Here is a 27,621-nt window from a genome sequence, read left to right on the forward strand (position 1 = left end):
TTTGCTTCATCAGAATTGTTCCTGTGCATAATACCGACCTGTGTGGGTTTGCTGAAGTGAGAAAATTTTGTTCTCTGCTGGGAATGATTTTTGTAAGTTCGATGCCGGATTGGATCAAAATGCCAGTCACCATATGCCTGTCTACCGTCTTCAATGCTCTCTCTGTTTTGAGAGTGCTGCCTTTCATTTAACAATGCCCGTAAGTTTACTGGCCAATTTTACTGCACTTCTGTTGACTTTTATTGTGCACTTTAAGACATTTCTGAAACCGTGACTTGGGCTTTGGCCATTTCAACCGTGTCTCTCTTTTAAAGTGTTAAATGCTTGAAATAAGCATAAAAAACATTCAGCCCTTATTTTAAATGTCACGTTTCACTCATTTCAAACCCAGAGCCTAGATGGCCTGAAACGTGGGGCTGGTCGATTGAAGCTGAGGCCAAGATTTAAAAACTGACCTTTAAAAAGTGCTTAACTATTTCCAGTTTCATACCCTACATGTCATAATCCAAGTCCACGATGTCATATTCCAAGTTCCACAAAGATGTCTTCACGGTGGTCTAGGGAGCTAGACAAACATCGCTGGTTTTGGCAAGCACGTCCGAAGATTTGAAGGGCAAGCCGTCATTTCCCATAATGCCATGCAACTGGTGAGCATGCCCAGTAGGGTTGATTTTTTTTTTTTTTGCCAGAGGTCATCGGCTATATATTCACCTCGGTCTTAAAAGAAGCTTAACAAACATGGCGGATGTGTCCACAGCTTTGTCCCATAATGCCGTGTAACTTTTAACGCATGCTCAGTGGAGTAAGGTTTTTATTTCTCGGACTAGGCTTTTGGACAACGGTGGACTAGTACGTGATGGGTTTGTTCTTAAAGGAGTCGACCACGTGTCCTGAGAACCGACGGAGGAATTTCGGATACTCTCGTTTGTAGACGGCGCGAATGACAGAACTCGGAACCCAACCGCCAGGATTTGCTGTGAATGTAATACAAGCGATGTGTCATTAGTATTTTTTTTTTCTAAAAAATGTCAAGACTGGGCCTACTTGATTTTATACTTGCCTTTTTTTAATGAAAGTTTCACACACCAAAAGAAATACAAAGTGCATTTTCTAGGGAATGTTAGGGATGGCAGTGTTTTTGGAGAGTAAGTGGTTGCTCTTTATAAAACATTTTACGCTCTCAGAATAAAATTTTAAGAGAAAAATTGTGCAAAGTTTGGAAGAGTGTTCCTAAAACATAGCTTCTGCTCGACATATAGTCTTTTGTCGGAATTTAAAGTAAACTACAAGTGAGTAACGATATGATGCTGTAAAAAAGGAACCACAAATTAAAAACAGATTGTGTAAGACAAAACAGATGTACGCTTCCGAAAGAAAGGAAGAGGGCACTAAAAGTGGGAAAGAAAAAAATACAATCATGAAAATGGTTATTTGTATTGAATGACTTATCAGGGTTGGCAATCACCGACCAAAATAAACACAGTCACGAAACCATTACACGGCAAAAAAACTTATCACATTGAAAATGTCATTGTAATATTAAATAGGCCACAGGACATAACCTTAAAGAACAAGTTTTGACAAGTGTTGAACAAGCGTTAAACTGCGAGAGCCTGCAATGCATAGTTTCATAGCTCCGTGAACATAAAATTTAGCAGTAGCAGGAAATAAAAAGTGGTGGGCGTGCAAGAACAAGGACGAAGTGAAACAGTTTGACTTGCAATTTTGCCTCCAAAAGCGAAAGAAAAGCAATACAAAACACAACTTTATTTTCTTTTTCTAATGTTGAGGGTTCATGAACATGCCACCACGAATACGACAGGTGATGCATAACAAACTTTTTGGCGGCTTTATTCTTCTTAACAGGTCTGTACTTGGAAAATAAATGCATTGTGTTAGACGCCAAAAGGGACCTACGTGTATGTATTCCCCCCCCCCCCCCCCCCAGTCACAATGGGAGAATGTACAATGCAGTAGCTTTCAAAATTGGGAAGTCATTCCCCAATTGTCACCGTATTTGTGCAAAGCATGGGGTGCTAACTGGCTCGGGGATTTAAAATACCAACAAATTTTCCTTTGGGAATTCTATTTTGGGGATCCATATTATGGACAATGCCCTATGCTTGAACTTCAAGAACGTCAACAACTTGGATAAACTCTTTCTTGGTACAGTGAACTTAACACGCAAAATCAGGAACTAACAAGCAATCAAAACTGCTGAACCAAAACCAAAAGTTTTTCTTTACCCATGAGAAATTCTCATAAGCAGTTTACTGGCATCATCACACTCTTGGGATATTTACTTCCTTAAGATTCCGTTACAAATTTGTTGTGTGCAATTTACAGTAATTTACACTAAAGACGTAGGTGGAAAGTTATCAACAACCCCCTCCCCTCCCAGCACCCCCCCCAAACCCCCCCCCCCCCCCCAGCAAATCCTGCGTAGAAAGAGGTCAGAACTTTTCTCCAACAAATTCAAAATTATGGGCAAGTTCGATCAAGGACCATAGTTAACAATAGTTAGACTAACTCTGATCAAACGCATGTTAGTTGGTGGACAAACCATGGCTGATCGAGTGATCGTGCCGTCATTTTAGCTGGTTATCAAAGCAATGTTCATAGCACAGTGCAGAGGGGACCAACTATCAGCAAAAATGGTGAAAAAAATGCAAACTGTGAGTGCAAAATCAAATTTTCATTGCACAGTTTTTCATGTTAGTTTACGATTCTGCCACCTTTGTCACCCTGGTACAAATAACAATGGTGATTGTGTAAGGTGTCCTAAAATACACAATCAATATTATTTGTGTAAATAAACAGAAACATCGAGTGTTGAAAAATTCTTTAGCCGATGTACGACAGCCATTTTCTCACGGTCGTTGCCAGGACAATAGGTTGACTAGAGTCTTTCGCACTTCAACGTCAGTACATCAAGAACCAACCACTAGTTAACCATTAGTCCTTGAATGAACTTCCCCTTTTTTGTCCACTTTGACCAGAAAAAAAGGCAAACCCTCAGTTTGATATTCAGACTGACTAATTATTGGGGGGAAAACAAATAAACAAACAAACAAACAAACAAACAAACAAAATGTCTAAAGAATGAACAAAAACATGTAGTACCCATAAAGAAGGCATTTATGTACATTATGCAATTATTAAGAGAACAAGCAATAAAAAAGTAAGGTCTGACAATAGAGGGCGCCCCACACAAAGCACAGTGTCTCATGTTGGTTGCAATGTTATGAAAAGAAAACCTTGATTTCATAATAGTTTTTGTCCGCTTTTTTTTGGTTTTGAAGTACACCTCTGAATAAACAGTACAGGAAGGGGTTCATGGACAAGTACGGCACAAACGTCCTTTCCATGACAACTACTCAAGGCTAGAATGAGTTCATTTGAATGACAATAGACGTTGCAGACAGGATTTACTGATGAGGAAAACAAACCTTTTCAGGTCAGGAAATGCTGACGTTAGTGTCTGGTGAATGCAGGTTGGGTGCCTGGTAAATACGAGCACTGGCCTATTTGAACATGTTTTCAGGTTTTCATTTTTACCGCAAAATAAATATGGGTGATACGAATGATTAAAAACAAAACAGCTTGTGCAAAGATCTTGATGGTACGGTGTCAATTTCTCTGTTTTTTCCCTCTAATTTTTAACACTTCCACAACCATGCGGTAGCAATTACGAGCCACCTCTATAGAAACCTGAACCAGGAAATGAAAAAGTTTTATCAGGAAATTGCCACATGTCACACACGACACCCACACACTGGAGGAAGTTCAGTTGTTGCTTCCCGAGAGATTTCTACTGAAAAACAAAACCACAAGTCCAGGATTTCAGCAGAGTTTATTAAAAAAAGAAAAGAAAAAAAGAGTGCGACATACGAGCAAGCACAAGTCATGTAATTAGAATCCCTTAACCAGTTAAAGACACTGGCAGCGCAGTGCAAAACATAGAGCTAGGTCCTAGCTTTACGGAGAAAACCTCCAGGGTGATTAACATGGCAAATACTAATTTAGGATAATAGTTTTTTAGATAAGGGAGGGGAATTACAACATATGCACTTATTTCAACATTGTGACATACATATATGAACCCCTTTTTTTCATTTTTAAATTTTTTTAGATAGCATGTCACTGAATACGACTTTGCTGTAAATGTCAATAACAATGTCAGCCATGTGTTTCTTTAATTTTTGGTTCATGTAATAACCAATTGGAAACTGTACGGGTAAGATTAGACGGTTTGCGTGGTGTACATGAACAATATACAATGTCACTATGTAATTAATGTACAGTATTCTCCTGTATTGATTCATGTGAAGATCCGGTGAATTCCGGTTCTGCAGTGAATAATCAAATCAAAATGTGACTTTGAGTTTAATTTTGTAAACGTTTAGCAAACATTTAAAAAAATGTTTAGGCAGTTAAAGGCTAAAGCTTGTCCGTCACAGTTTTTTCCCGTTTACAAAGGCAATGGGGGCCATCACAAAATCCAAGATGGCGGCACCCATAGAACGCAAAAGTGATGAAAAGTTAATGCCAAGTAAAAGCTCTCCCAGCATTTATTACAGCTTGGCACCGCTGGCTCATTGAAATCAACAGATTGGCAAGGATCTGATGATCCAGGCCATACCAAATCCACTGAAGAATTTGTAACAAATCAGCTTGATTCCGTGGCCGAACTTGGCGATGGAGTTGCCTTTCCAACCCGTTCCACAAATTCTCCAGTGGATTCAGGTCGGGACTTGGAGCTGCAATGGCCATTCCATTACCAACTCCCAACTGCCGACCCCCCCCCCCCCATTCCTCAAATGAAATGTGGGGTCGGGTCAGCCAGATATTCCTGTGTAATCAAAGCAATACGCGGCAGTGCATTGTCCTGCTGAAGCAGGAATTCTAGGCCGTTCAAAAGATGGTTAGAAAAGATCAGACTCCCGGGGATTCTAGTTTCAATATTTATGAATGGATGATGGCATTTGACCTGCTAAATATTCATTAAAACGGCCCGAAAAACTGTGTGCCTTCCTCCCACCCCCCCCCCCATTGGTTTAAATGCCAGCTTAATGAATTCATGAATACATAATGAGGCAATTCAATGAGGCGGTTTTACGTTGTCGTGACATGTGTTGCAAAGCGGCATGTTTATTTCAAGTAGGAAAGGATGTATAGTGTTGGAAACTTTAATATTACTGACTAAAATAATGACGCAAGATCCAGGTTTGGAAATATATTGACCATCCACATTTCAAGTTGAAAATTGTGCAGCTGGTGCATAAATCCTTTTGCAAGTACTTGGTACTTGGTTGGTGGTCCTCCGAAATATTCCATCTAGGGAATTTAAACTGGAGGTGTGGCACCAGGGTTTACAAGGTGCTGCGGCCACTGCCAGAAACACCCATTCTAAAATTTGTATCCTTGTGGAGACATTTCTTTGTTCTCGTGTAGTAAAGTGTTCAATTTTGAAAGTGAAGTTTCAAAATGCTCTTATTTTAACCAGAATTAGTTTCCTTGGCTGAAATTTGGACTTGATATCCCTTTTCTAAAACTCTTCCATTTGCGACAGATCAACCCACTTTGGAAATTCCTAGTTTTTGAGTAAAACCCATGTATCTATTTCGTGAAAACCTTGTGGAGACCTATTCATCTATAGAAATTGCCCTGTGGAGACCTTTACAATGTTTTGTTCCCTATTGTGTGTGTGTCTCCACAAGGATACGAATTTGTGGTCACCGGGGCGAACCCCTTCTCTTAGCGACAAGTGTTACTGGGTTCTTTAACGTGCATAATTACACAACACACAGGACCTACGGCTTTACGTCCCATCCGAAGGACGAAGCAATAGTGGTAAAGTGCTTTGCTCAAGAGCACAAGCACCATGTTCCCACGGCCAGGATTCGAACCCGTGTACCACGGCACACGAGTCTAACACCGTAACCACTGGACCACAGCACCCCACTGAGTGTTTCACTTGAAGGAAGATTGCGTCATTGTAGGTCCCTTTGATATAATTCAGGTTTCGCTTATAGGTTTTGGAAAATTTGTCCACGGATTTAGCTATTTTTAGTTCTGCACAGCTGGGGAGCCTTTTTATCACAGGCCACTGATCAACCAAAAAAAGTTGAATAGTTCTGCACAGTTGGGGGCCATTTTCTCGCAGACCACTGACCAACCAAACTAGTTGGCTCCCCCTACCCCCCTCACCCGTTTCCCTTTAAAGGTGCCCATCTATCACAAATGTCAACTGTTCATGTGGAAACCTGCTCTTAGCAACTTCGGCTTTGATGGCAATATTTACTTTGAGGATAAAGTAAAGCAATAAGGCTATCCAAACAATTGAAATGATCATCTATAAAAAAAAAAAATGTCTCACAAGAGGGCGCTTGTCATCTACACAAGCAGAAAAGCTACTAGACTGGAACCCTGGCCTCAAGTGATGTGTGGGGACTGGCAACCCCCTCAAAGCTTCTGACATTCTATTGGTTGCTACTGGCCTTGATGCTACATTGGATGTAGTCTGATTGGCTTTAATAGTAAATGTTAAGAACAAGAAGTTCTCAAGACAACATGGATATCTCATTGTGTCAAAGGTCATAAGGACAATGCAACGCTGGCCATTCTCGGACCCTATATATTGAGATACTGAGGATGTCCTCAAAATAATCAGCTACTAAATTTAACGGTAAGACGAAATTGCAAATACAGAAAGGAAAAAAATTACAGCTTGCGCACTGCTGTAATATTGGCATTACATAGGCTATATCAGTTGATTTTACGAGCACATAGGTCAAGAACGGAAAGGAACAGCAAAAGCTAGGAAGTTTTCAAACGAGAATGGAAAATAAAATTGCAAGAGACAATTAAGAGCTACGAATGAATGCAACAGACAAGAATAGAAAGTGTGCAGTGATGAACAGAGACCAAGTGAGATTTAAAAAAAAAGAGGAAAAGTTCACTTTTTTTGTAGGTTAAATCCAGGTCACCAATAAGCCTCTGTACTGATGACGTCACACTTTGTTTACATGTGCACTTTCCTATGGAGCCAGTGGGAGCCCATGTTCCACCATAGGAAAGCACACATGTAAACAAAGTGTACGTCATCAGTACAGAGGCTTATTGCATGACAGATCTGTTTTAATGTTTAGTGCAGACAATGGTGCATAAGAAAAACAAATACAATCCGCAAAACAGTCTACACAGTCCTACACATGGATTGAACATTATTTTGCTCAATAGGTTACGTGAGGATGGCTTCACAATCTTACCTTGCACAAGATTTAAGGCTACGTCCCAATTTCTAGGCTACGGCTAGGAATAACACACGTGGCTATGGGAAGTGTCTTCAGTGGCTTCCATGGTCGCACGTTTAATTGTGAGCCGTAGCCGAGCAATACAGATCCGGCCTAACACAGGGCAAGCTTGCAAGAGGTCAAGCAAGGTCATTTCAAGGGTCAAGGGTCATCCTTAAAAACTCAAGGAGAAAAAAAGAGGTACTCACCATGTGCCACGTAGTAAATCTTGCAGACGAGATTGTCTCTGGTGGCGTTTTCTAGCTTGGTGTCGGGCGGGTCCAGGAATGTTTGGCACAGCATGCAGACGTTGATCTTGGCACGGATACACTTACTCGCCTGGAGAAACAGGAATAAATGCATCACGTTATAGAGACAAATCTGACAATAATGGGGTGGCACCATGCTAGCGGGCATGCTTCAAATTGAGGTGTGCACAAATCCTGAGACGGATAGGCTTACTCTCCTGGAAGAAAGGTATATCAATGCAGAACATTTTGAACACTAATCTTAAGACCACAAGAGGAAGACACATTGAGGTGGTATCACACTAGTGGGCATGTTACAGAGGCACTTAAATTTGAAGTATATTGCACAAATTTTTGGCACGGATACACTTACTCACCTGGAGAAAACAAATCGGTGCATTTATGCTACAAAGACAATTCTGATTACCATAACGAGAAGACATAATTGAAGTTGTACTATTCCATGCACTGCTAAATTTGAGGTGCGCACATATTTTGGGCAGATGTAAGCATTTTACTGGATGTAGGAGCATTTACTACCAATTCAGTAATGGCATTTTTTTCTAGTCCCAGATTTAGTCTACAATTCAGATCACACCTAAGAGATATTTGGGGGAAAACTGATGCAGTTTTTCTTTATCATACTGTGTGAAATAACATCTGAGTGTTAACATCTGAGTGCTCAAAATTTAGTAAGACTTCAGGTTTTTGCACGGTGGAGAGCACATCCTGGGGATGTTTGTGAATCCACCACATGAAAGGACTGTAAGAAATCTTCGAAAATTGAGAGGTTGCTCGAGTTCTTCTCAAAACCACATAATTGTATTGGCAAACTTCTCCAGAGTTCTGAAACTAAAAGACTCCTTTCCCCAACTCACCGCGTCCGGGTGATCCACGGAGTAGTTGACGACGATCCAGGACCCGACGTCGCCTTGCGTTTGGTGGCTGAGATCCAGCTTGCGTATGTGGGACAGGAAGCAGGTGTCACGCTGCGTGGCGGGCCAGACACGACGCATCATCTGATGACAGACGAAGGTGTCTGGGGCCAAGGTCTCCAAGGACTTGCACCAGTCTAGGGTTCCTGCGACATGGTTAGAACGACAGTGTAAGCTGTTTTTTTCAAGGACTTGTGCAAGTCTATGTATAAAATGATTTTGCTTTTACACCCTTTTCAGACAAGCGTTCCAAGGTCATGCCAAACAAAACATGTCTTGAGCAACCCAAGTTGTCCGAAACAGAATTTTGTTTCAGAAAGGCAAACTTTTTGTACTAATTTTTCACTGACTGAACTCCAGATGTGTTTTGAAAGTCTGATCAATTGATTTTTCATGTGTAGTTTTTTGAATGGTTTCCCATGGCAAAGTTAATTTTAATCTTTGGAATAGCGTAGTTCCAGGCCGTTCTGGAAGACCAGTCTGACATGAGTTTACCTTAGCTAAGGGTTTGGAGAGAGGTAAGTTGGAGTAAAGTGACTTGCCTGAGGACACAAGTTTATTTTATGTGGGTCTACAATAAAGTGTTGTTTCAAAGAAGATGTTTGACTAACCATCCCAGTCCATTCTGTATTTGAGATCCCAGAACATTCGGCACATCTCATTTGCTGTGACTTTACGAACAGTGTGCGTCGCTTTGAGGGGGTCCAGGACGATTCCGTCAATCTCCTGTTCCATTTTGAAGATCTGCAAGGGAGGAGAAACAATCATCATAATGAAATTGACCTAGCCCTGGAGAGTGGTCCAATAGAAGGCATTCTTCAAGAAAATGACTGATGTTCCAGCGTCAAGCCAAACCAAAAAGTCTCCACCAGTGAGCAGGAGGTCGTGGGTTCGAGTCCCACCCGCGTTGGCTCGTGAAACTTTTCACACAAGCCCTTGGACAACAGTGAGCACAACCCAATAATAAATTTACGTCTACACAAGGCTGAAATTCAATAAGCCTTTTCGGAGTTCCAACTGCGCATTCATAACCTGTGACAACGCGCATTATTTGTCTCAAATGGCCTTTGACATTATCGCGCCACTGACTTTATAAAAAGGCTGTTTGTGCATTGTGGGTACTGTCAAAGGGCATTTGAGACAAACATTGTGCGTTGTCACAGGTTACGAATGCGCGCAGTTGGAACTCCGAAAAAGGCTTATCATACAAATACTGATTGGTTGACATCCTAATGCGGACAAAATGTATGGATTACGGGGAGGATGCTCCACCTACCTTCATTTCCCCTTCTTGATGAAGCAGATCCCAGTTGCTCTCGATGTTCTCAAAGGAGTACCTCACGTTCTCTTCCACTTTGTCGTGACACTGCAGAGAGATGGGAAGAAAGGACACATTTTGTGACCGAGTCCACAAAAAGTTGCGATGGAACAAAATACAAAATCAGAGATTAGTCAATGATCATTTCAATTCCACCCCTGCTGTCAAGTTTACTGTAATATACGGTGAACAAAATCAAGCATATGCACCTAGGTTTTATAGGCCTAGCCTTGCATTTGAGTTTCATGACACAAAACAGCTGACACAAGTACCGGTATGTAAAAATTGTGCATATTTTGAAGAAAGGATGCAGACTCGAACTTGAATCATAGTCCTTTAGTAAATGCTTTTTTGTGCTTGGTGAAGTGTTCTCATGAAACTCGGATTTCTACCCCTGTGTTGCGGTCAAGGTATCTGTTTTAGAAATGTAGGTGATTTCCAAGGATCAGTCAATTGACTGATTGTTAGAAATAAGAGTTATATAGACGGAATCGTGTTTCGTGATCAAAAGGTTGTGCATGGTTTTTCACCATTTTCTTGAAAGGTGTAATATCCACTGAGCTGAAACCTGAACAGGTTCGGTTTTGAATATTTATCACTGGATTTTCAGTGTTGTTATAATTGGTAATGAACAAAATGCATGTAACACAAATGATCTATATGCCTTTAACCCTACCACTGCCAGACGCAACACAGATGATGCATTCGGCTACCAACACCAGTGCATTAACGGCCAACTCCGAGACAATGAGAGCTACAATCCCGGCCAAAATGGTTGAGACACTTCCTTAAGCCTCCCACGGTCACCTACTCCCCCGTTCCCCGGTCAATGTTGTTCACTCCAGCTGATGGAGCACACACTGCGTCATGAGAGACAACACTGAGCAGGGGGGCCAGGGGTCGGGGGCCCAGCGAGATTTGGCCAGGACTGTAGTCTACCCGAACAATGCCACAGTTAAATAGAATTGAATATCTTGCTGCATATGGTGACCACAGACCATGAGGCATTTTAGGGCCTTGATAGTTTTGACCCGATGGATCTGGCTACATTTGGCAGGCTTGTCACTTAGTCAAGTGTTGCGTGTTGCTGCGTATTGACGGGGTTTTCTATGCAAAATACCCTGGAGGGTTAGGGTTACAACACTGGATCATACATACCTCCTGGATGAGTCTGTGAGGGTGGGGAGGCATGTCCTTGCTGATGGTGTTACTGGAGCTAAACGAAGCATCCTTGTGGGCCTGCAACATCAACATTTTAATATTACGTCAGAAAAAGTAGGGATTCCTTGCAAGAATCGATGGGGCTTCCTGACCACTGATGAGAGCTTGATGTGCTAGACACAGTGCATGCCGGTTCAAACACGTAGCGAGGGAGTACGGGCACAACTATTCTATCACTGTCTGAGGCCTGTCCTTAACACCGTGCTACTGCCGTGCCGCACCCAATTAAAGTGAGCTCGGCTGTCCAAACCAATGCATCTAGCAGGCATGCAACTGGGAATTTAATAGACAAAAACGAGGAAACTCCACACCCAAAAAGACTTTGTGCAGTATTTTTGTTAAGGCACTTATGAGAAGTTAAAAATAAAAACGAGGAAATCAGTGGATCCGAGGAAACTTTGCATGCCTGATCTAGACAGTTTGCCAGGTTTAAAAATAACTTCTAAGCAACTCAGTGCACTTTCAGCGTAATCGTATAATTGCGCCAATCCCCCCCTTCCTTCCCCTCCCATTATCAAGACTTACTGCCACGTCATCTGCTTGTTCAATGTCAGCCTCCGTCTGATCATGGATGTCCAATGCTGCATCAATGGCGTCGAAAAACTCATCCTCCTTCAACATGCTGTGAGGCCCCTCCTACAAAAGGGGTCATTACAAATGAGACATTGTTCAATGCAGATAGGACATTTGTTTTTTGTTTTATTACTCAAAAAAGAGGAATTATTGCAATTAATTTTCAACGGTGAGTAAATATGCTGTACACACTCCTCTGCATTAGAAAAGTTTTTTGAGGAATCAACTCCCTCTGGTACCCAAGTCCTGTTTTCGTGGGGTTTCAACTCTTGAAACTCAGAAAAAAATTTATTGTAGTAAAACGACCGGGGAGGGTTTATACTTCTTAATGTTTCACTGTTATAGGCATTATTTTATTGGGGTTTTGATGTGAAGAGTTTGTATCAATTACAACATAAACCGTGAATTGGTATCGATTTTACAAATATTTTTGAGTTCTGTGAGCCTAAAATTTGGAAACAAATATCATTTTTCAGGATCTGAGGCTTCTAACAAACCTCGTAGTCTGGACCCCCAAGACGTGCTTTCTGCTTGACATCCTTCAGAGCTGCTCTGTACGCTTCCACTGCCTTTTTTCTCCTGTCTTGCTCCTACCAAAGCAATGCAGTACAAAATCAATTGATCAGTGTATGAAAAAGTCACTCTCATCTAGAATACAATTTTTTTACCTTATGGCTTGAGAATGCTGCATAAACCCTAACTTCACAGGCAATTTCATGAATCCTCAAAATTCAGTCGTTGACATGCGATTTGACTTGTGACCGACTTGTGATGGACTTACGATTTGACTTGTGATTTGACTTATCGTCTGACTTGTGATTTGACTAACATGTACCATTTGATTGTGATTTGACTTGTTATTGACTTACGATTTGACTTGTGATTTGACTTATCGTCTGACTTGTGACTGACTTGTGATTTGACTTACATGCACCATTTGATTGTGATTTGACTTGTTACTGACTTACAATTTGACTTGTGATTTGACTTATCGTCTGACTTGTGACTGACTTGTGATTTGACTTACATGTACCATTTGATTGTGATTTGACTTGTGACTTGACTTATGATTTCACTTGTGATTCGACTTATCGTCTGACTTGTGACTGACTTGTGATTTGACTTACATGCACCATTTGATTGTGATTTGACTTGTTATTGACTTACGATTTGACTTGTGATTTGACTTACTACCATTTGATTGTGATTTGACTTGTTACTGACTTAGATTTGACTTGTGATTTGACTTATCGTCTGACTTGTGACTGACTTGTGATTTGACTTACATGTACCATTTGATTGTGATTTGACTTGTGACTTGACTTACGATTTGACTTGTGATTTGACTTATCGTCTGACTTGTGATTTGACTTACATGTACCATTTGATTGTGATTTGACTTGTTATTGACTTACTATTTGACTTGTGATTTGACTTATCGTCTGACTTGTGACTGACTTGTGATTTGACTTACCATTTGATTGTGATTTGACTTGTTATTGACTTACGATTTGACTTGTGACTTGACTTACCATTTGACCTGTGATTGACTTGAAATTTGATTTACAATTTGATTTGTGACTAACTTGTGTTTTGTTTTACCATTTGACTTGTGACTGACTTGTGATGGACTTGTGATTTGATTCACTATTTGAATCGTGATTCTTTTGTGATTTACTTGTGATGGGCTTGTTTTGAACAACCACTCCAGATCTTAGATGACCTCACCTTCTCAAGTCTCTTCTGCCACTGCTCCTCCCGCTGCCTCATCAGGTCGATGCAGTGAGACAAGGTTGCTAGGATACCAGCCGTGGTGGCCTTAAAGGTGAACGCCTCCCCTTTGAAGTCCATGCCCATCTGGTGGGGCTGGAAATTGGGCTTGTCTGAAAAGACGCACGAGACGCAAAGAGTCGATGGAAATAATTCTACAAATAAAAACTTAAAACTGGACAGGAACTAGCCTCAACATGTCTGCGTGCATGTCAAAGACAAAAAAGCTGGAATTACAGTTGAACAATGAACATTTTCCAACCACACAAAAAACATCACATGGGATCAATCAGATTTTATACCATAATTGCATTCTCAGTTTGTGGAGAAAGTTGGCACTCTACTCTTCACAACTAAAATGCAATTGTGCAAGTTCAAGATTGTTCCTGGGGCTTTTTTCCTGAGTTTCACCTGAGTTATTTTTTTAATAACTATTTTCCTAGCAATATACAAGATATCCACTTTTGAATGAGACACTGAACAAAAAATATCCAACAATGTTTAGTTATTGAATTATTACATCAGAAAATTCGAATCATTGGCTGCCAGACGATTTGGCTCTCGCAGGGCAGGCTCATTTGTGTGCACAATGAAAGCCCTTTTTCAGAGGGTTGCACATGCCGAAAATCAAATTAAAGTATGTTTTTTCGTTTAAACAAAACATAGAGGTTGAAAAGTTGTTGGGAGAAAGAAAAAATTCTGGTTCTTTTTTAAGATCACTGGGCATGCAACTTTCATTTTGGACAAACAAATTTTGGGTTTAATTTCATTTTCTGCAATACCCTTGTGATGAAATTGTCTGTGATGAAATTGTCTGTGACGAAATTGTCTGTGATGAAATTGTGTGTCGAAATTGATGCCATGGCACCCTCCAACTGAACTTTTATCTGAAGAAAATGCCCTACATTTACCGAATGCACATTATTAAGGGACGACAGCAGCAACACATTCCAAGGACTGCCGAGCTAATCCTCTGATAAGCTCATCAGCACCCTCCACATAACTCCATGGTGATTCTTTGCTGGTTGGGTTTTGCATCCAATTCGATTCATGTGGAAGGAATTCGCACAATTTATCCGCCTAAATGGCAAAGAGTGTACCTTTGTCTTTGTGAGCCGAGGGTCCATTTGTGTGGATGAACCTCATGTGGGAGTCAACGCGGGGCGTGGTTCCTGATTCATCATCAATGTCTTCTCCATCGTCATTGCCATCAGATACTGTCAAACAAACATGACCATTCATTCATTCATCAAGTTACATGTACGTGCATGGCCCAATATTAAAATCCCACACAGGAAACAGTAGCATTTGTATTCAAGGGTCCATGAACTAAATTTTTCTTAGGAACATATTTTGTGCAACTTTTTTACTCCTCTTCAACTGTATGAAAACTATCTGACATCCCTTTTGGGTTACTTTTATTAAAAAGTGCACTTCTTTTCACACTTAAAATTGTCCATGCTTTTCTGGACACCTGAGGGCGCTGTTGTTGTGATGTCAGAAAGACACTGTTCAGTTTAGGGGTTTTCTGTTCAAATGTGAACCCAAACATTTGCCCAGTGAAAACATCTGGGAGTAAAGTCTGCTCACTGGCTTACTGCCAGGTACGAGACAACAACGAATCACCAAAGAACAGAAAATTTACGACAACAAAATATCCAACATTCTAACAACTTGTGGTGCTGAAATAACTGTAACATTGAGATTTCTACCTGAAATGACATCAGACTTTTGCTCATGAATATGGAAGTTTTCAATAGCATAAAAACCAAAAATGCACCAAAATACCCTTGAAAATGGCAAACCAAAAATTAAAAATAAGCTTTATTTGGGATACAAAGGACTGCATTAAAACACATTACACTGCATGGGCACTTTAAGCCTTGTGCCACTGAAAAAGTATTTGATAGTGGATGTAATGCATTTGATTAAGTGAGTGCAGTTTTGGAATTAAGCGTCATGTTTTGTCTCTCCGCATCGCTGTGTTCCTACATGTACATCTGTGAACTTTTCCATTATGCAAAAAACCTCATTGGAATACTCTTTGCACTTATCTTTCACAGGGCACCAAGCCCCATGTCAAGAAAAAGTGACCGGTCTCTACCTTTCAAAATTCTACACAACATTCAAAAACCTTCTAGTTGATTTTGAAGGATTCAAGAGTTTTAGAATCGTTCTGACTGCTTTAGCTTTTCATGTCCGCTCACCCTTTACACTATAAGCTAGACAAAATATCAGCATTTTGAAACAATATGCTGGTTTCAACTTACACGGGTCGTCAAGCCACTTCCTCGGGTCTCCTGATCCTGTTGAGGCAGACTCAGCGCAGACATCAAAGTAACCCTGCAGGGCATCCACCTGACGACAGAGGATGTCTCGGAATGTCTCCATCTCGGCAAGCTTCTCCCGCAAGCCACGCCCCTTCTGCAGACAAATGGAACCAGTGATGAGTTCATATCTGTATTACAGATGGGACTTTGTGTTTAATTTTGGGAAACCTTTAGCAAATCTATTAATTAATTAATCACCGTTTAAACGTTTAGCCACTTCAAAAAGGCCCATGCCTACCCAAGTATATTGTTTGCACACGTTAACCCTCCTTTTGTTTGATCAGTCACAGACAGTCAACAATTCAATCCTGTTCCCCTGCCATGCCTTTTACACAGGCTAGTCACCAACAGTCAGATCATATTTCGTGTAGGCACTGTGACCGTCAAATTCCATCAACAGACAAAAGCATGTGACTGGTAGACACAGCTGGCTTATCAATCTCCTACAGTCAAAGCATGGCTATATCAGGCTTCACAACAATCACAGCCAGTCAATCCTGCTTCATGAAGGCAGGGGAGCACCCAACTGTTAAAAACAGTCACTTGATTTATTTTGGCTGCTGAGCTGGCCTTGTTGAAATTGCCAGCCAGACAGGGAGGGTTAAAGGGAATATACATCATTTGCTTTTGCTGTAATTTTCAGAAATGGATGGAATTGGGGGGTTGGAAATATATAGCAAATACAATTACACTGACTTTTTTGAGGTTTTGGGTTCGAAAATGCTATAAAAACCAAGAAAAACAATCATTTTTCTGTAGTCTGGTTCCCTGACTCCATATAAGAAGAAACAGAGCAGTTTACATACAAATTGGGGAATTGTAAGATCAGGGAACCAGTCTAGCTGGCTTGTACCCATTCATAGGTGTGTAATCGATTGCAAACAAGTGCGATGGTCAAATGGGGCCAGTATTTGAAAAAAAAAGCCAGTTTTTTCCAATGCTGGTCGGACCAGCGTTGAAAATTGATACAAAAATACCACTTTTCTTGAAAATGACAGTATACCAGGTGCCATGATTTTACAGGATGCTTTACACTGTCATTCACTAACAGTCCAGCAAGGTATTTCAAAATGATTTGGTAGTTTTATTTTTTGATGTTTGCAAAGGTTGTATTTTCCCTTTAATATGCATGAATACACATGTAGGTGCAAAATCTAAGCTTTGGGGGGGAACCCTACTACGGTGGTTTTCACACATCAGTAGCGCCCTCTTTTGACCAATAGTGAGCTGACATTTCTCACGTCCCGCGGCTGCATGCGGAGTCGTCATGAAACTTCAGCAATGAGAGGCTTTTCCCCTTCTGTTTCTTGGAGAAATCATAGCCACCTATCACTCTTCAACATTCAAACACGATGTAACCATGGGTCGTTTGACGTTCGGGAATTAAAAATGGCCCAAATAGTGTTTAATAAAACCAGTAGATTTTTTATTAATCTGTCAACATTTTTCAACAGCAATGTTCGGTACGTTTTGTACATAAAATACCTGGGAGCCAAGGATGATGTTCGGTGAAGCCGAATAATCAGCATAGCAGCCTTCAACTGTATCATATTATATGAGTCCCGGGGTCAATTCATAACTATTCATACAAACTCTGAAGAATGCATTCCTTGGTTACTGTTCAACCCATGTTATCTGTGATCACACTGTTGAATTGACTAGTGATTCATTTTGTGATTCAAACTTGTGATGGACTTTGGTTCTGGTTCTGGTTTTGGTTGTTACTGCGCAAACACCTCCTAAGTGGTTATCTCGCACAGGTGTAAGTTTTCATGGGAGAAGGGTTCATTCCATACTTTTAATGCTTCAATCTTTGAACCACAAACCTTGAATGAAGAGGAGGAGGCCAAACTAGCGGTGGAGTGTAGCGACAGCATGGAGCCCTGACGCTGTAGGCTGGTGCTCTCTGCCTCGGCGGCCGCCTTCTGGGCCTCCAATGCATCCAGCCACTTCTGACGGTCGTCGGTGTTCTTGCAGCGCAGGTACCACACATTGTCATTGATGCTGACGTCAAAGCGAAGTTCATCAAAGGGGTGGGCCTACATAAAAAAATAATAAATAAATAAACAAAATTACTTTATATTAAAACAAAAAACAATTTCTTTGTTCAACTTTACAATTATTATAATGAAACTACATGTATAGTCAGTTTCGCTATGTGGTTTATTTGGAAAACTAAAAATAGTAACTTTCATTTCATCTGTAAATTTTACACGACATTTGATGTCTGTGTTAATGTTTTAATATTATTCAAACAGGACGCTAACAAAAGTAAACGATTGATTGATAAAACCAATCAGCGGACATAAGAAAATTACCAAAAATACAATTTTGGTACAGAAATTTGGATCTGCATTTAAATAATTAAATAATGGGCTGTTGTCAACAAGCTCTTGATCTGAAATGCGCTGTCAGAACTTGACACACAAAAAAAGAAGATTTGAAATCAAAATCACTTTTTCTTGTTTAATTCTTATTTGATTCTTTTTCACCAGCAGTTATGGGAAAGTTCTGATAGGGAAAGCTCTGCTAGAACTTTCTCGTAAATGCTGATGAAAAAGAATCAACTAAGAATTATAACTAATAAACAGCAAAGGAATCTTCATGCAATAATTTTTTTTATTTATTATTACAACCCTAACTCTCTAGGCCCTTTTGGCTAGGAACCATCCTCAATCCTGCAGAATCCTCCAATTGCCACCATGTAAAAATTGGATTCAGCTTCAATCCTCCCAAATCATCTGTTATTTCTTAAATTTGTTCAGTGGAGTGCTGATCATCGCCTTAATGCTTCAAAATGCTCCAACAAGCACTGTTAACGGATTGGGGCAGTGCCGATGACATTCAGAAGCAGCGTAGACGATATCGAGCATAATGCGGGGCTCAATGATGCATGACTGGACATCAACAATGCTGGGTACAGCCTATGAACTCTACACAGTGCATCCCACAAAATCAAGCGACACTTTTTCGCCATTCAGCCTTAGTCCTCTAAAATCCTCCAAAAACGCACGGAGGATTTTAGAGGATTTTGGAAGGCTAGGGTTAACAGCACTACACTGTTTAAAACCCTAACTCCCTAGGCCTTTTTGCTAGGATGTAGCCTCAATCCTGCAAAATCCTCCAATTGGCCTCATGGAAAAATAGCTAGCCTCAATCCTGCGAATTCCTCTGTTTCTTGAATATGGTCCATGGAGAGGTGACCACTGCCTGAATCCTGCAAAATCCTCCGGCTATGACTGTCAATAGGCTGAGGCAGAGGCAGTGACATCCTGGAGCAGTGCGGAGGATGTCAAGTATAATCAAGGACTAAATTTATGCACGGCTGAGCATAAACAACACAAGGTCCGGCCCAAGACCTTGACACAGTGCGTACTCTGAAATCAGCAACGCACTTTTGCCATGTAACCTCAATCCTGCAAATTCCTCCAATTTGCAAAAAGGATTTTGGAGGATTCAGGGCAGTTAGGGAGTGTATAGGGTGCGCATGAGCAAGCACTGCTGTAACTATGTGGACCTGTGAACAAAAGATGTCAACACAGTGCAGGAACTCTGAAGACGATATGTGGACTCACACAGGTCCACACAGTGTTTTCCACTTCCTGAAAAAACAGTGATAGAGGCATTTTTGGGGGTTCAGGGTTATCAGTCGCAAAATGAAGAGGAACACTCAAGAAAATCACTATCGAAAATTCAGGTTAAAAGAGTGTTCATGGTGTGAGTAAAATGAGGTTTTTCCTCCAGTTTTTCTTAACTACAGGAAAACAAAGGTAGATGTATGGTTCCTTATGGGGTACAAAATACAATAGAACAGTAGACACAAGGAAGTCTTTAGAAATCTATCTTCCCCATAAGGAAGTCTGAGATTTGGAGTTGAGATTTCTATAGGAACAGAGAACAAAAAAAGGGAAGCAAAGGTCTTCCCCACAAGCACACGCATGTACGGCTGCAGGAAAGTCCACATAGTAGATACACATGTATGTAACACTTGTCACGATCATGGTTAATTCATACAAAGTGTGTGATCATGCGCGAGGCGCGTGAGAGGCGGCATGTGAAAACATTGTCTGACAACGTTTGTTCATTCTGACTGCAGGTGGCAAATTTAGAGTTTTCGTCAAAACAGTTTTGTGTCTAATTTACCATCGAAGTAGTTTAGTCAACCCTCCTGTCACAGACAGTCAAAAAATCAATCCTCTTCCCCTGCCATGCCTTTCACACAGGCTAGTCACCAACAGTCAGAACTTTTTTTTCAGCAAGCACTCTAACTAGTCCAATTCAGTCAACAGACAAAAGCAGGCAAGTGGTAGGCACAGCTGGCTTAGCAATCGCCTACAGTCAAAGCAAAGCTGTATCAAGTTACCGTACATAAACAGTCACAGCCAGTCAATCCTGCTTTATGCACATGTGTAGTAGGCTGGGAGCTCTTAACTGTTGAAAACAGTCACTTAAATTAAATGCATGTTTGCATAGGAGGGTTTAATGCAAATACTGCCAATGCAATCAAAGTTTGAAATGCAAACAATTGTTTTTTTGGTGTATTGTACAAACTTACACGTCATCACACGATGTGGTAATAAGTTTCAGAGGAATGGTTTTGAAACACTTCCTAAGGCTTTACCCTGGCAATAAAAAATACTGGCATTATGGGTGACATTTATGAGTTTTCTTCTATGTTTTTTTTCTTTACAAATGTTCTTCTGGTATATAAAATTTTCCCCACCTCCCCCCAAAATTATATTTTGTCTGCAAGCTTCTTATAAAGGAATGTACATGTACCGTATGTTTCAGGGTAGAAACTCCACAAAAGCATGCGCAGTATACCTTTAACAATCTTAACTAAACTCATAGATCATAAAGTTGGCTTTCTGACATGTCAACAATCAATTTCATGTTTCATCCATTAACATCCTGTGCTTTGGACCACAGATTTAGACATTCCACCAGATCTAATAATTATTATGCAGGGCTATTTATTACTCTGGCTTTCAGCACTCAAAAGCCATTTGGGTCATAGCCTGGAGATAATCTACCCTATGTAAAATCAGTTAGACTTTGAACTTCGACCCCTGAATAAACCAAATACCATGGGTGACAGTGTGTACAAACATGGAGGTGAGTGGCATGGTTGCTGCAGGTCGACAAACTTTTACCAAAGAACCTACTGGCTCCTTAGCGGGTCGTGCTAGTAAGTGTCAACAAGCGATAACAAGCATCAACAAAGCCTTTTACAGCAAAAGAAAGGTGTTCACAATACTCAGTGGGTTCCTACAAATAAGCTTACCTGCAAATTATTTCCAACTTATCACATTATTTAAAAAGTACGCCAAAATATCATTCTAAAGGTACGACGACAACGGTGCCCTTCTTCCAACGAAGCTGGCTGCCATCTTGTTTTTCTGGGGTATGGTACAATCGGGCATGCCCAAAACGAATTGCCGCTGAGAAAAGAAAGATGGCTGCTTCCAGTCACCGTAAATCGTTGCACAAAAAAAATCCTTTTCTTATGTGAGATTGTGAACCTGAATTTCCCCCTATTTCTTACAATAATACAACGTATAGCTTGTTTGAAGCTCAAGAATGCATTTTGAGCATTTTGGGCTTGTTGATGCTTTGTTGACGCTAATCATGTTTGCTGACGCTTGTTGACGCTTTGTTGACGCAAACTAGCAGGACCGCCCTTTGCTGCTTGTACAAATTTGTATTGGAACATGCTGGACTGTGTATCAACACGATGATCACATTTGTCAGGAATGTTTCGTTAGATCTTGTTGATTTACATGTAAGCATGGAAGAAAAGACCTTTGAACAGTGTGTGTTACTGTTGGGTTTGTGTGAATCAATGGGGTTTACACCTAGATGTGAGTGCTAAATTTTGTTGGGTTCTACAGGATGCCAAGAAGAATGGTACATTTGTGTACAAGTGGCAAGTTTGGCACCCCCCCCCAAAAAAAAATTACTTCATTTGGATCACGGGCCTTATGCACGAGTTGGCCATTTTTGTCGAGTTCCCTGGGTGTATTTCATTAACCCAAACCCTGCTGAATCCAACAGGATCCAACTATGTCACATACCCGATGGAGCCTGTTGGATTGAGCAGTTAACCCCTTGTGTACATTCCTCATGCAAAATGTTGGATTTAGCAGCCAACTGAACCGCATTGTAACGCATTGTTGGACTCCGTTGGATTCGGCAGACAACCGAAAATGAGGCACAGTGGATTGAACAGGAAAGTCCGGTTGGACTCTGTTGGATTTAGCAGGGTAGTCCTGAGAAAGTACTAGACATGCTAGGGGGTTAGGGTTGCTAACTGTTGAATGAAATGGTGCCAGACTATTTTTATATGCAGACATAATGCAGCCTTATTTTACTCTCCTTTTTTTCAATCCGGCTTTAAACATTAGGGAAGGTTTAATTACAAATTTTAAATTATTCATTGAAGCAGACTGGAATTTATTTGCAATTAACTTGCTTTCATTTCTCTTCGCAAGTTCCAAAAATTAAGATTTTACCTCACTTTCAATTTAACATGGCCGACTCGTGCATAAGGCCCATAGAGTGTCCCTCTTATCTTGGATGCTACAAATGCAGCAGAATCAATGCAGAAAATGTGGCATGTACTGTTATGAACCTATCAATTGTAAGACAAACCCCTTGACTCCAGAGTTGTAACGAGCCACTGATTTTTGTGACTCGAGTCGAGTCGAGTCATTTTAAAGAAGTGACTCGAGTCGAGTCGAGTCATTAGGTCAAGAAGGTCGAGTCGAGTCGAGTCAAGTCACAGTGTGTAGTCGAGTCGAGTCGAGTCGGGTCAAGTATTTAGCTCGAGTCAATTCGAGTCACAAATATGTGAGCACTATACAATAAAAAAACACAAAAGCGAAGTCATTTTTTTGCTTTTTAAATATTACATTCGGGCTATTACATGTGGCGACACCAAATTTGACTCTTAATGAAAATAAAAAGGGGGTGCCAGCTGATCGTCATTCAACTAATGGGGACACTGATCAAACCACGTATGTATATGTATACAATATTTGCGAAAATTCTAACGTGACGTGAACAAAAACCGGCACCGGCGTAAGTCATTGCAAATATTTTTCGCAAAGTTTTGCTTTTATTTTTGGGACTCGAGTCTCATTAGCCTTCCTTGAGTCGAGTCGAGTCATTCTGATGAGGGACTCGAGTTGAGTCGAGTCATTTACCCTTTGGGACTCGAGTCGAGTCGAGTCACCAAAAATTGTGACTCGAGTCGGACTCGAGTCGAGTCATTGACTCGAGTCATTACAACTCTGCTTCACTCCAGGGAGAAGAGCATCATTGTCCCATGGTGATTCAGATAAATCTACACACATCTCGCCTCAGAGTGGTGATGCACTAAATCATGTATACTTTGGGCATTATTTTTACCAAGCAACAATTTTTCTACCCACCCTTCACAGTCTGTAATTCACCTACTACCTGAAGAAAATCCATACACACCTAAGACACAACCTGTAAACTATTTGATGTGTATGTCACGCCCCAACTATCGCATCGGTCCCAACTATAGTTGGGACTGTCCCAACTATAGTGCGGCAGTTGGGTCGGCCCAACTATAGTTAGGACTGGAGTTGCGCCGGATGCTTCATGCTTGATAGATCTTGTTGGATTAAATGTTCCGCGGCGCTGGCACCGTGTATTCGTCGTGCATGCATGCCGCAAGGCTGGCCGGTCACGTGGTACTGCCTAGTTGGATGAGTTGTCCAGCTGCTGGGTTGATTGTCCAGCAACATTTTGCAAAATTCAAAGATTGCCATGGCCGGCCAACTATAGATGGGCCCCACCCATAGCTAATGTCAAAGGTCCCAAGTAAAGTCGGACAGTATGTAACAGATCGAGCTGTAGGGAATGTTTTATAGTCGTCGTACATCAATGTAAACTATAGTTGGGACCGCCAAATAAAAATATTGCGGTGGCCCAACTACAGATGGTCCCCACCCATAGAAAATTTCATTGGTCCCAAGTAAAGTCAGATGTGTATTAGAGTTGTAGGGAATGTTTTATTATACAAATAACGAATGTTTGTGAGTGCGATGGTAAGAATAATTTCATGAGGTGACAGATTGAATGTTCTATTCCACGAGGCGAAGCCGAGTGGAATAGAACATTCAGTCTGTCACCGAATGAAATTATTCTTTCCATTGCACGAACGTAAAACATTCGTTATTTGTTTTATACAACACCTGAATAAATTCTCGTCATTTGATTGGTAAATTATAAACTACAATTTATTTTGATTTTAAAGATGTTGAACTACCCCTTCACGAAAATGTTTGAACCCAACGCTGTAGCGCTGGCTCTTTGGAACAATACGCGCTACGCTGAACGCGCACACCAGCATGCATTTTGCACGCAAATACCGCGTCATGGAACAAGCGCAAAGTGAAACGGTATAACGCATGGGTATAACGCATGGTCGCACCGTGCATTATACCGAATAATATTATGTCACGTGATCTACAATTCACCAATCAGATGACGGGGATTTATTCAGGTGTTGTATAAAATCGTACAACAATGTACACTATAGTTGGGACCGCAAAATAAAAAGATTGGAGTGGCCCAACTATAGATTCACCCCATCAATAACTAATTTCAATGGTCCCCAGTAAAGTCAGACGTGTATCAGAGCTGTAGGGAGCGTTTTACAGTTGTACATCAATGTAAACTATAGTTGGGACACCGCAAAATAAAAAGATCGGAGTGGCCCAACTATAGATGGGCCAGCCCAACAGTGGAACTTACAGTTGGGACCGTCCCAACTATAGTTGGGACAGGCCCAACTATAGTTGGGCCAGCCCAACTGTGGAACTACAGTTGGGACAGGCCCAACTATAGTTGGGACAAGCCCAACTATAGTTGGGACCGATGCGATAGTTGGGGCGTGACATGTACACCAACATGTGTCTTGACACCCCCCCCCCCCCCCCCCCGCACCTTAGGAGCACAGCGGTAATGGACATAACACACCCTATTGCACAATTCCCCAGGGATCATGTGATCTCTCAGACAATTGTCAATGCATTTTATCCTGTCTTCATCCTGTCTCATCAATGCTATAGCATGCCTCAAGATATTTTGTCATTAATCTCACTAGTCTCTAACCATAACAATTGTCATGTTTGTAAAAAGAGGGGTATGATTCATTATCCTGATGTCGTTTATATTCATCATGGCTTTTCAGTCATAACAATGTATCAAAAAAGAAATTTTTTAACTTGTTAGAAAATAATTGGAAAATATTCGCGACTACCTACAGACTTTGCACACAACCACCCAAGTGGCATATGACGAATGTGACTTGGGCTGGGCAATTGTGTGGACTTTACAGGCGCCACGTTTGTTTTGGTTCTTAAGAGTGTTATTATTTTCTTACCACTTATTTCACAAGCAGTCTTATTATTTCCAGACTTCACAATATTCAGGCTTACAACTGGAAATTCAGGGAAAAAATGTGGAAATTCCAGACAACGCAAGACTTTGTACAGTGTTTTTCAATTTGTAATAGCATTCCTGAGAAGTAAAAAACGAGGAAATCAGTGGATCCGAGGAAAAGTTGCATGAATAAATAGCCTGCCTCATTAAAGTTCCTGCTTGAATGGTCAGCACCTGGATAATAGTTTCTTTTAGGACCCCGTTCCTACATATGTTGGGCACGATCGGTCGATGAGCGCTATCAGTCCATTGCATTGTGCTATCTGTCTATCACAACGCTATCAGTTGATCCCGCTGCCACTAGTCGAACACCTTTTCTTTCAAATTCACGGCTCTGGAAGATTTTTTTAAAAGGTAAGCAAAGTCCGAGATATCCTACAGAATCGACCCATCGTGCAATGCCATCTACCGAACGTGCAGATCGACTGATCCCGCCCAATATAAATATGCGAATGAAAACCCATTCTTATATTTCAAACTCATCTAAAAAGCTGGAAAAATGCCAGTCTTATAATGTTTTCTGACTCATCTAGACACTAGAATATCAACAGGATCAATTATGAATGTGGAAAGAGGTTAGGGTTTTGATTTATGAGGGAAATTATGGGTTAAACACAACAACGACCAAACACAATAACAACAGAACACACATCACTGTTCAAAGCAATAAAAACACTTCCATCTAGGAAAGAAGTACCGGTAGTATCCAGATGCCACTTCAGCAGTTGTGTACAAAGTCTATGGAGAGTCGAGAAAATTTTCCAAGTATTTCCTAACAAAATTGGAAATGTTTCTCACTCAGTCCCAGATTCATGTCTTTTCAACATTTTTGCATTGATTTACCTTTATTGCGCTTTGCATGCACGCGCTTTTGCCAAATGCAAATAAATAAAGGTGAACTTGTGCATAGAAATAGGATGGCGTAGCTTTAGAGGGTCTGACGATATATGAAGAAAAAGTGGCATCAGGTTGCAACATTATTTACCCAATGCATAAAAAAGACTGCTTGAGCCTGAGGCTGCAACAGTAACTTTTTAGAATGATAAACACCTTGCTAGATTTTTTTTTAATGAGCGAAACCAAAATAGTAACTTTTACCAGCACCTGAGCACAGTCAAGTTCAAGTTGGACTGCTTGAGTTATGTTCCTTGCTCTGCTCTATCATTACTGAGTTGGGCCTTGAACATGTTGAACATTGTTGAGGATGGCTTTTTCAGTTTTTGACAAAAGAAATTAGCTGTCATTGGCTGTTCAACCTTAGCTTGAGTGACTCCAGCTGACATGCTCATATTCATTCACATGTAGTGAATGAATATGAGCATGTCAGCTGGAGTCACTCAAGCTAGTTCAACCTCATTTTACCCTTCGAAGTGGCTATCGTTACGGCACTCGTTGTTTAGCGCCCTCTACGATATTTTTTTGATACGCACGCGGGTATATAATTATTTGTTTCTCCACGTTTTATCGAGCAGTGCGCCAGCTCAGCCGATAGAGGGTAGGATTTTGCACCGCGAGGTTGCGGGTTCGAATCTCAGTTTTGCACTCGAATTTTTTTCCTTTTCTAACCTGAGGCTTTGGAGGATTTTTTTTAAAAGGGAAATAAAGTCCGAATTTCATAAAGTTCAAATTCACTTTTTTCCTTCTAATTTTATATTTTCTTGTCATGTTTTTTTTATAAAAGTTGCCAGGTTGCAGTCTACCGTAACGATAGAAAATGGGAAATGCGTTACGGCTGCCGTAACAATAGCCACTGCGTTTACCCTTTTGGTTTTATTTTATTTTTTAAAAGCCAAATATGTTCCATTCTCACCTCGATATCCGCCCTCGCCAAACTGATAGATCCCCTGCACCCAAGATGAATGTCCGTATGCGCTTTGAAGTAGCTGAGCGTACCGTTCCGGAGCGAGACCCACCGGTCCTGCCACCCGTGGATGTAGTTGGTCCACTTGTTCAGCTTGTCCTCCAACTCCGGTACGCTCTCGATTTCATCGCTGTCGAAATCGTCGTCATTTTCTTCCTCGTCGCTCAGTAAGATTGCGGGGTCGTCGGACATTTTCCGCTCTAACTCGATCCTACTTGTGTCATGCATCATCTAATAAGCTCAGTTTATGTCTTAGAATGTCGAGGAAAGATGGGGAAAAATGAAGGTTTTTGGACTCTCTCCGTTCTACTCTGCTAAGGAAGGGTGGGCAGTGTCATGCGTTCAAGTGGGTAGTTTTTCGGATATGCGTACGGGGGTTGAACAAACTTTTGAAGCATTTAATAATAAATTGTATGGCAGGGGCCCTGAACGCTGCACGGGTATCACATTTACATATTTTCTCTGTTTTCTCTTTAAAATTTTTGAAATTATAAACTGGCCAGGCTCGCAAGTTCTTAAATTGAGTTTTAAATACATTAAAAAACATGTGAACTGGAAAGCTCGAATAATTAGGTAGCATATTGGAAAATAAG

At 40.9% G+C, this 27,621-nt stretch overlaps 1 protein-coding gene across 1 annotated transcript; it reads right to left on the reverse strand.

The window, feature by feature from the left end:
- On the reverse strand, nt 1-27,398 carry LOC119746458 (ceramide transfer protein-like). Its single transcript, XM_038223422.1, has 13 exons — nt 26,978-27,398; nt 17,517-17,729; nt 15,631-15,784; nt 14,461-14,577; nt 13,319-13,473; nt 12,088-12,180; nt 11,543-11,653; nt 10,955-11,035; nt 9,755-9,844; nt 9,090-9,222; nt 8,422-8,624; nt 7,505-7,634; nt 1-974 (listed from the first exon to the last, which is right to left on the reverse strand). The coding sequence occupies exons 1-13, from the start codon at nt 27,257-27,259 to the stop codon at nt 847-849; spliced, it is 1,890 nt and encodes a 629-aa protein (XP_038079350.1). The 5' UTR covers nt 27,260-27,398; the 3' UTR covers nt 1-846.
- Nucleotides 27,399-27,621: the final 223 nt, after the last annotated feature.

Source organism: Patiria miniata, unplaced genomic scaffold, assembly GCF_015706575.1.
Source record: "Patiria miniata isolate m_02_andy unplaced genomic scaffold, ASM1570657v1 HiC_scaffold_7, whole genome shotgun sequence".
NCBI lineage: Eukaryota > Metazoa > Echinodermata > Asteroidea > Valvatida > Asterinidae > Patiria > Patiria miniata.

Bases quoted from the DNA above. Each gene is read 5' to 3' on its own strand.
- LOC119746458 (XM_038223422.1), bottom strand. From the start codon at position 27,259: ATGATGCATGACACAAGTAGGATCGAGTTAGAGCGGAAAATGTCCGAC. The intron at 14,578-15,630 runs GTAAGTTGAAAC...TTTGTTTGACAG, and splicing joins GAAGTGGCTTGACGACCCGT to TATCTGATGGCAATGACGAT. The intron at 13,474-14,460 runs GTACACTCTTTG...GCGTCTTTTCAG, and splicing joins CTCGGCTCACAAAGACAAAG to ACAAGCCCAATTTCCAGCCC.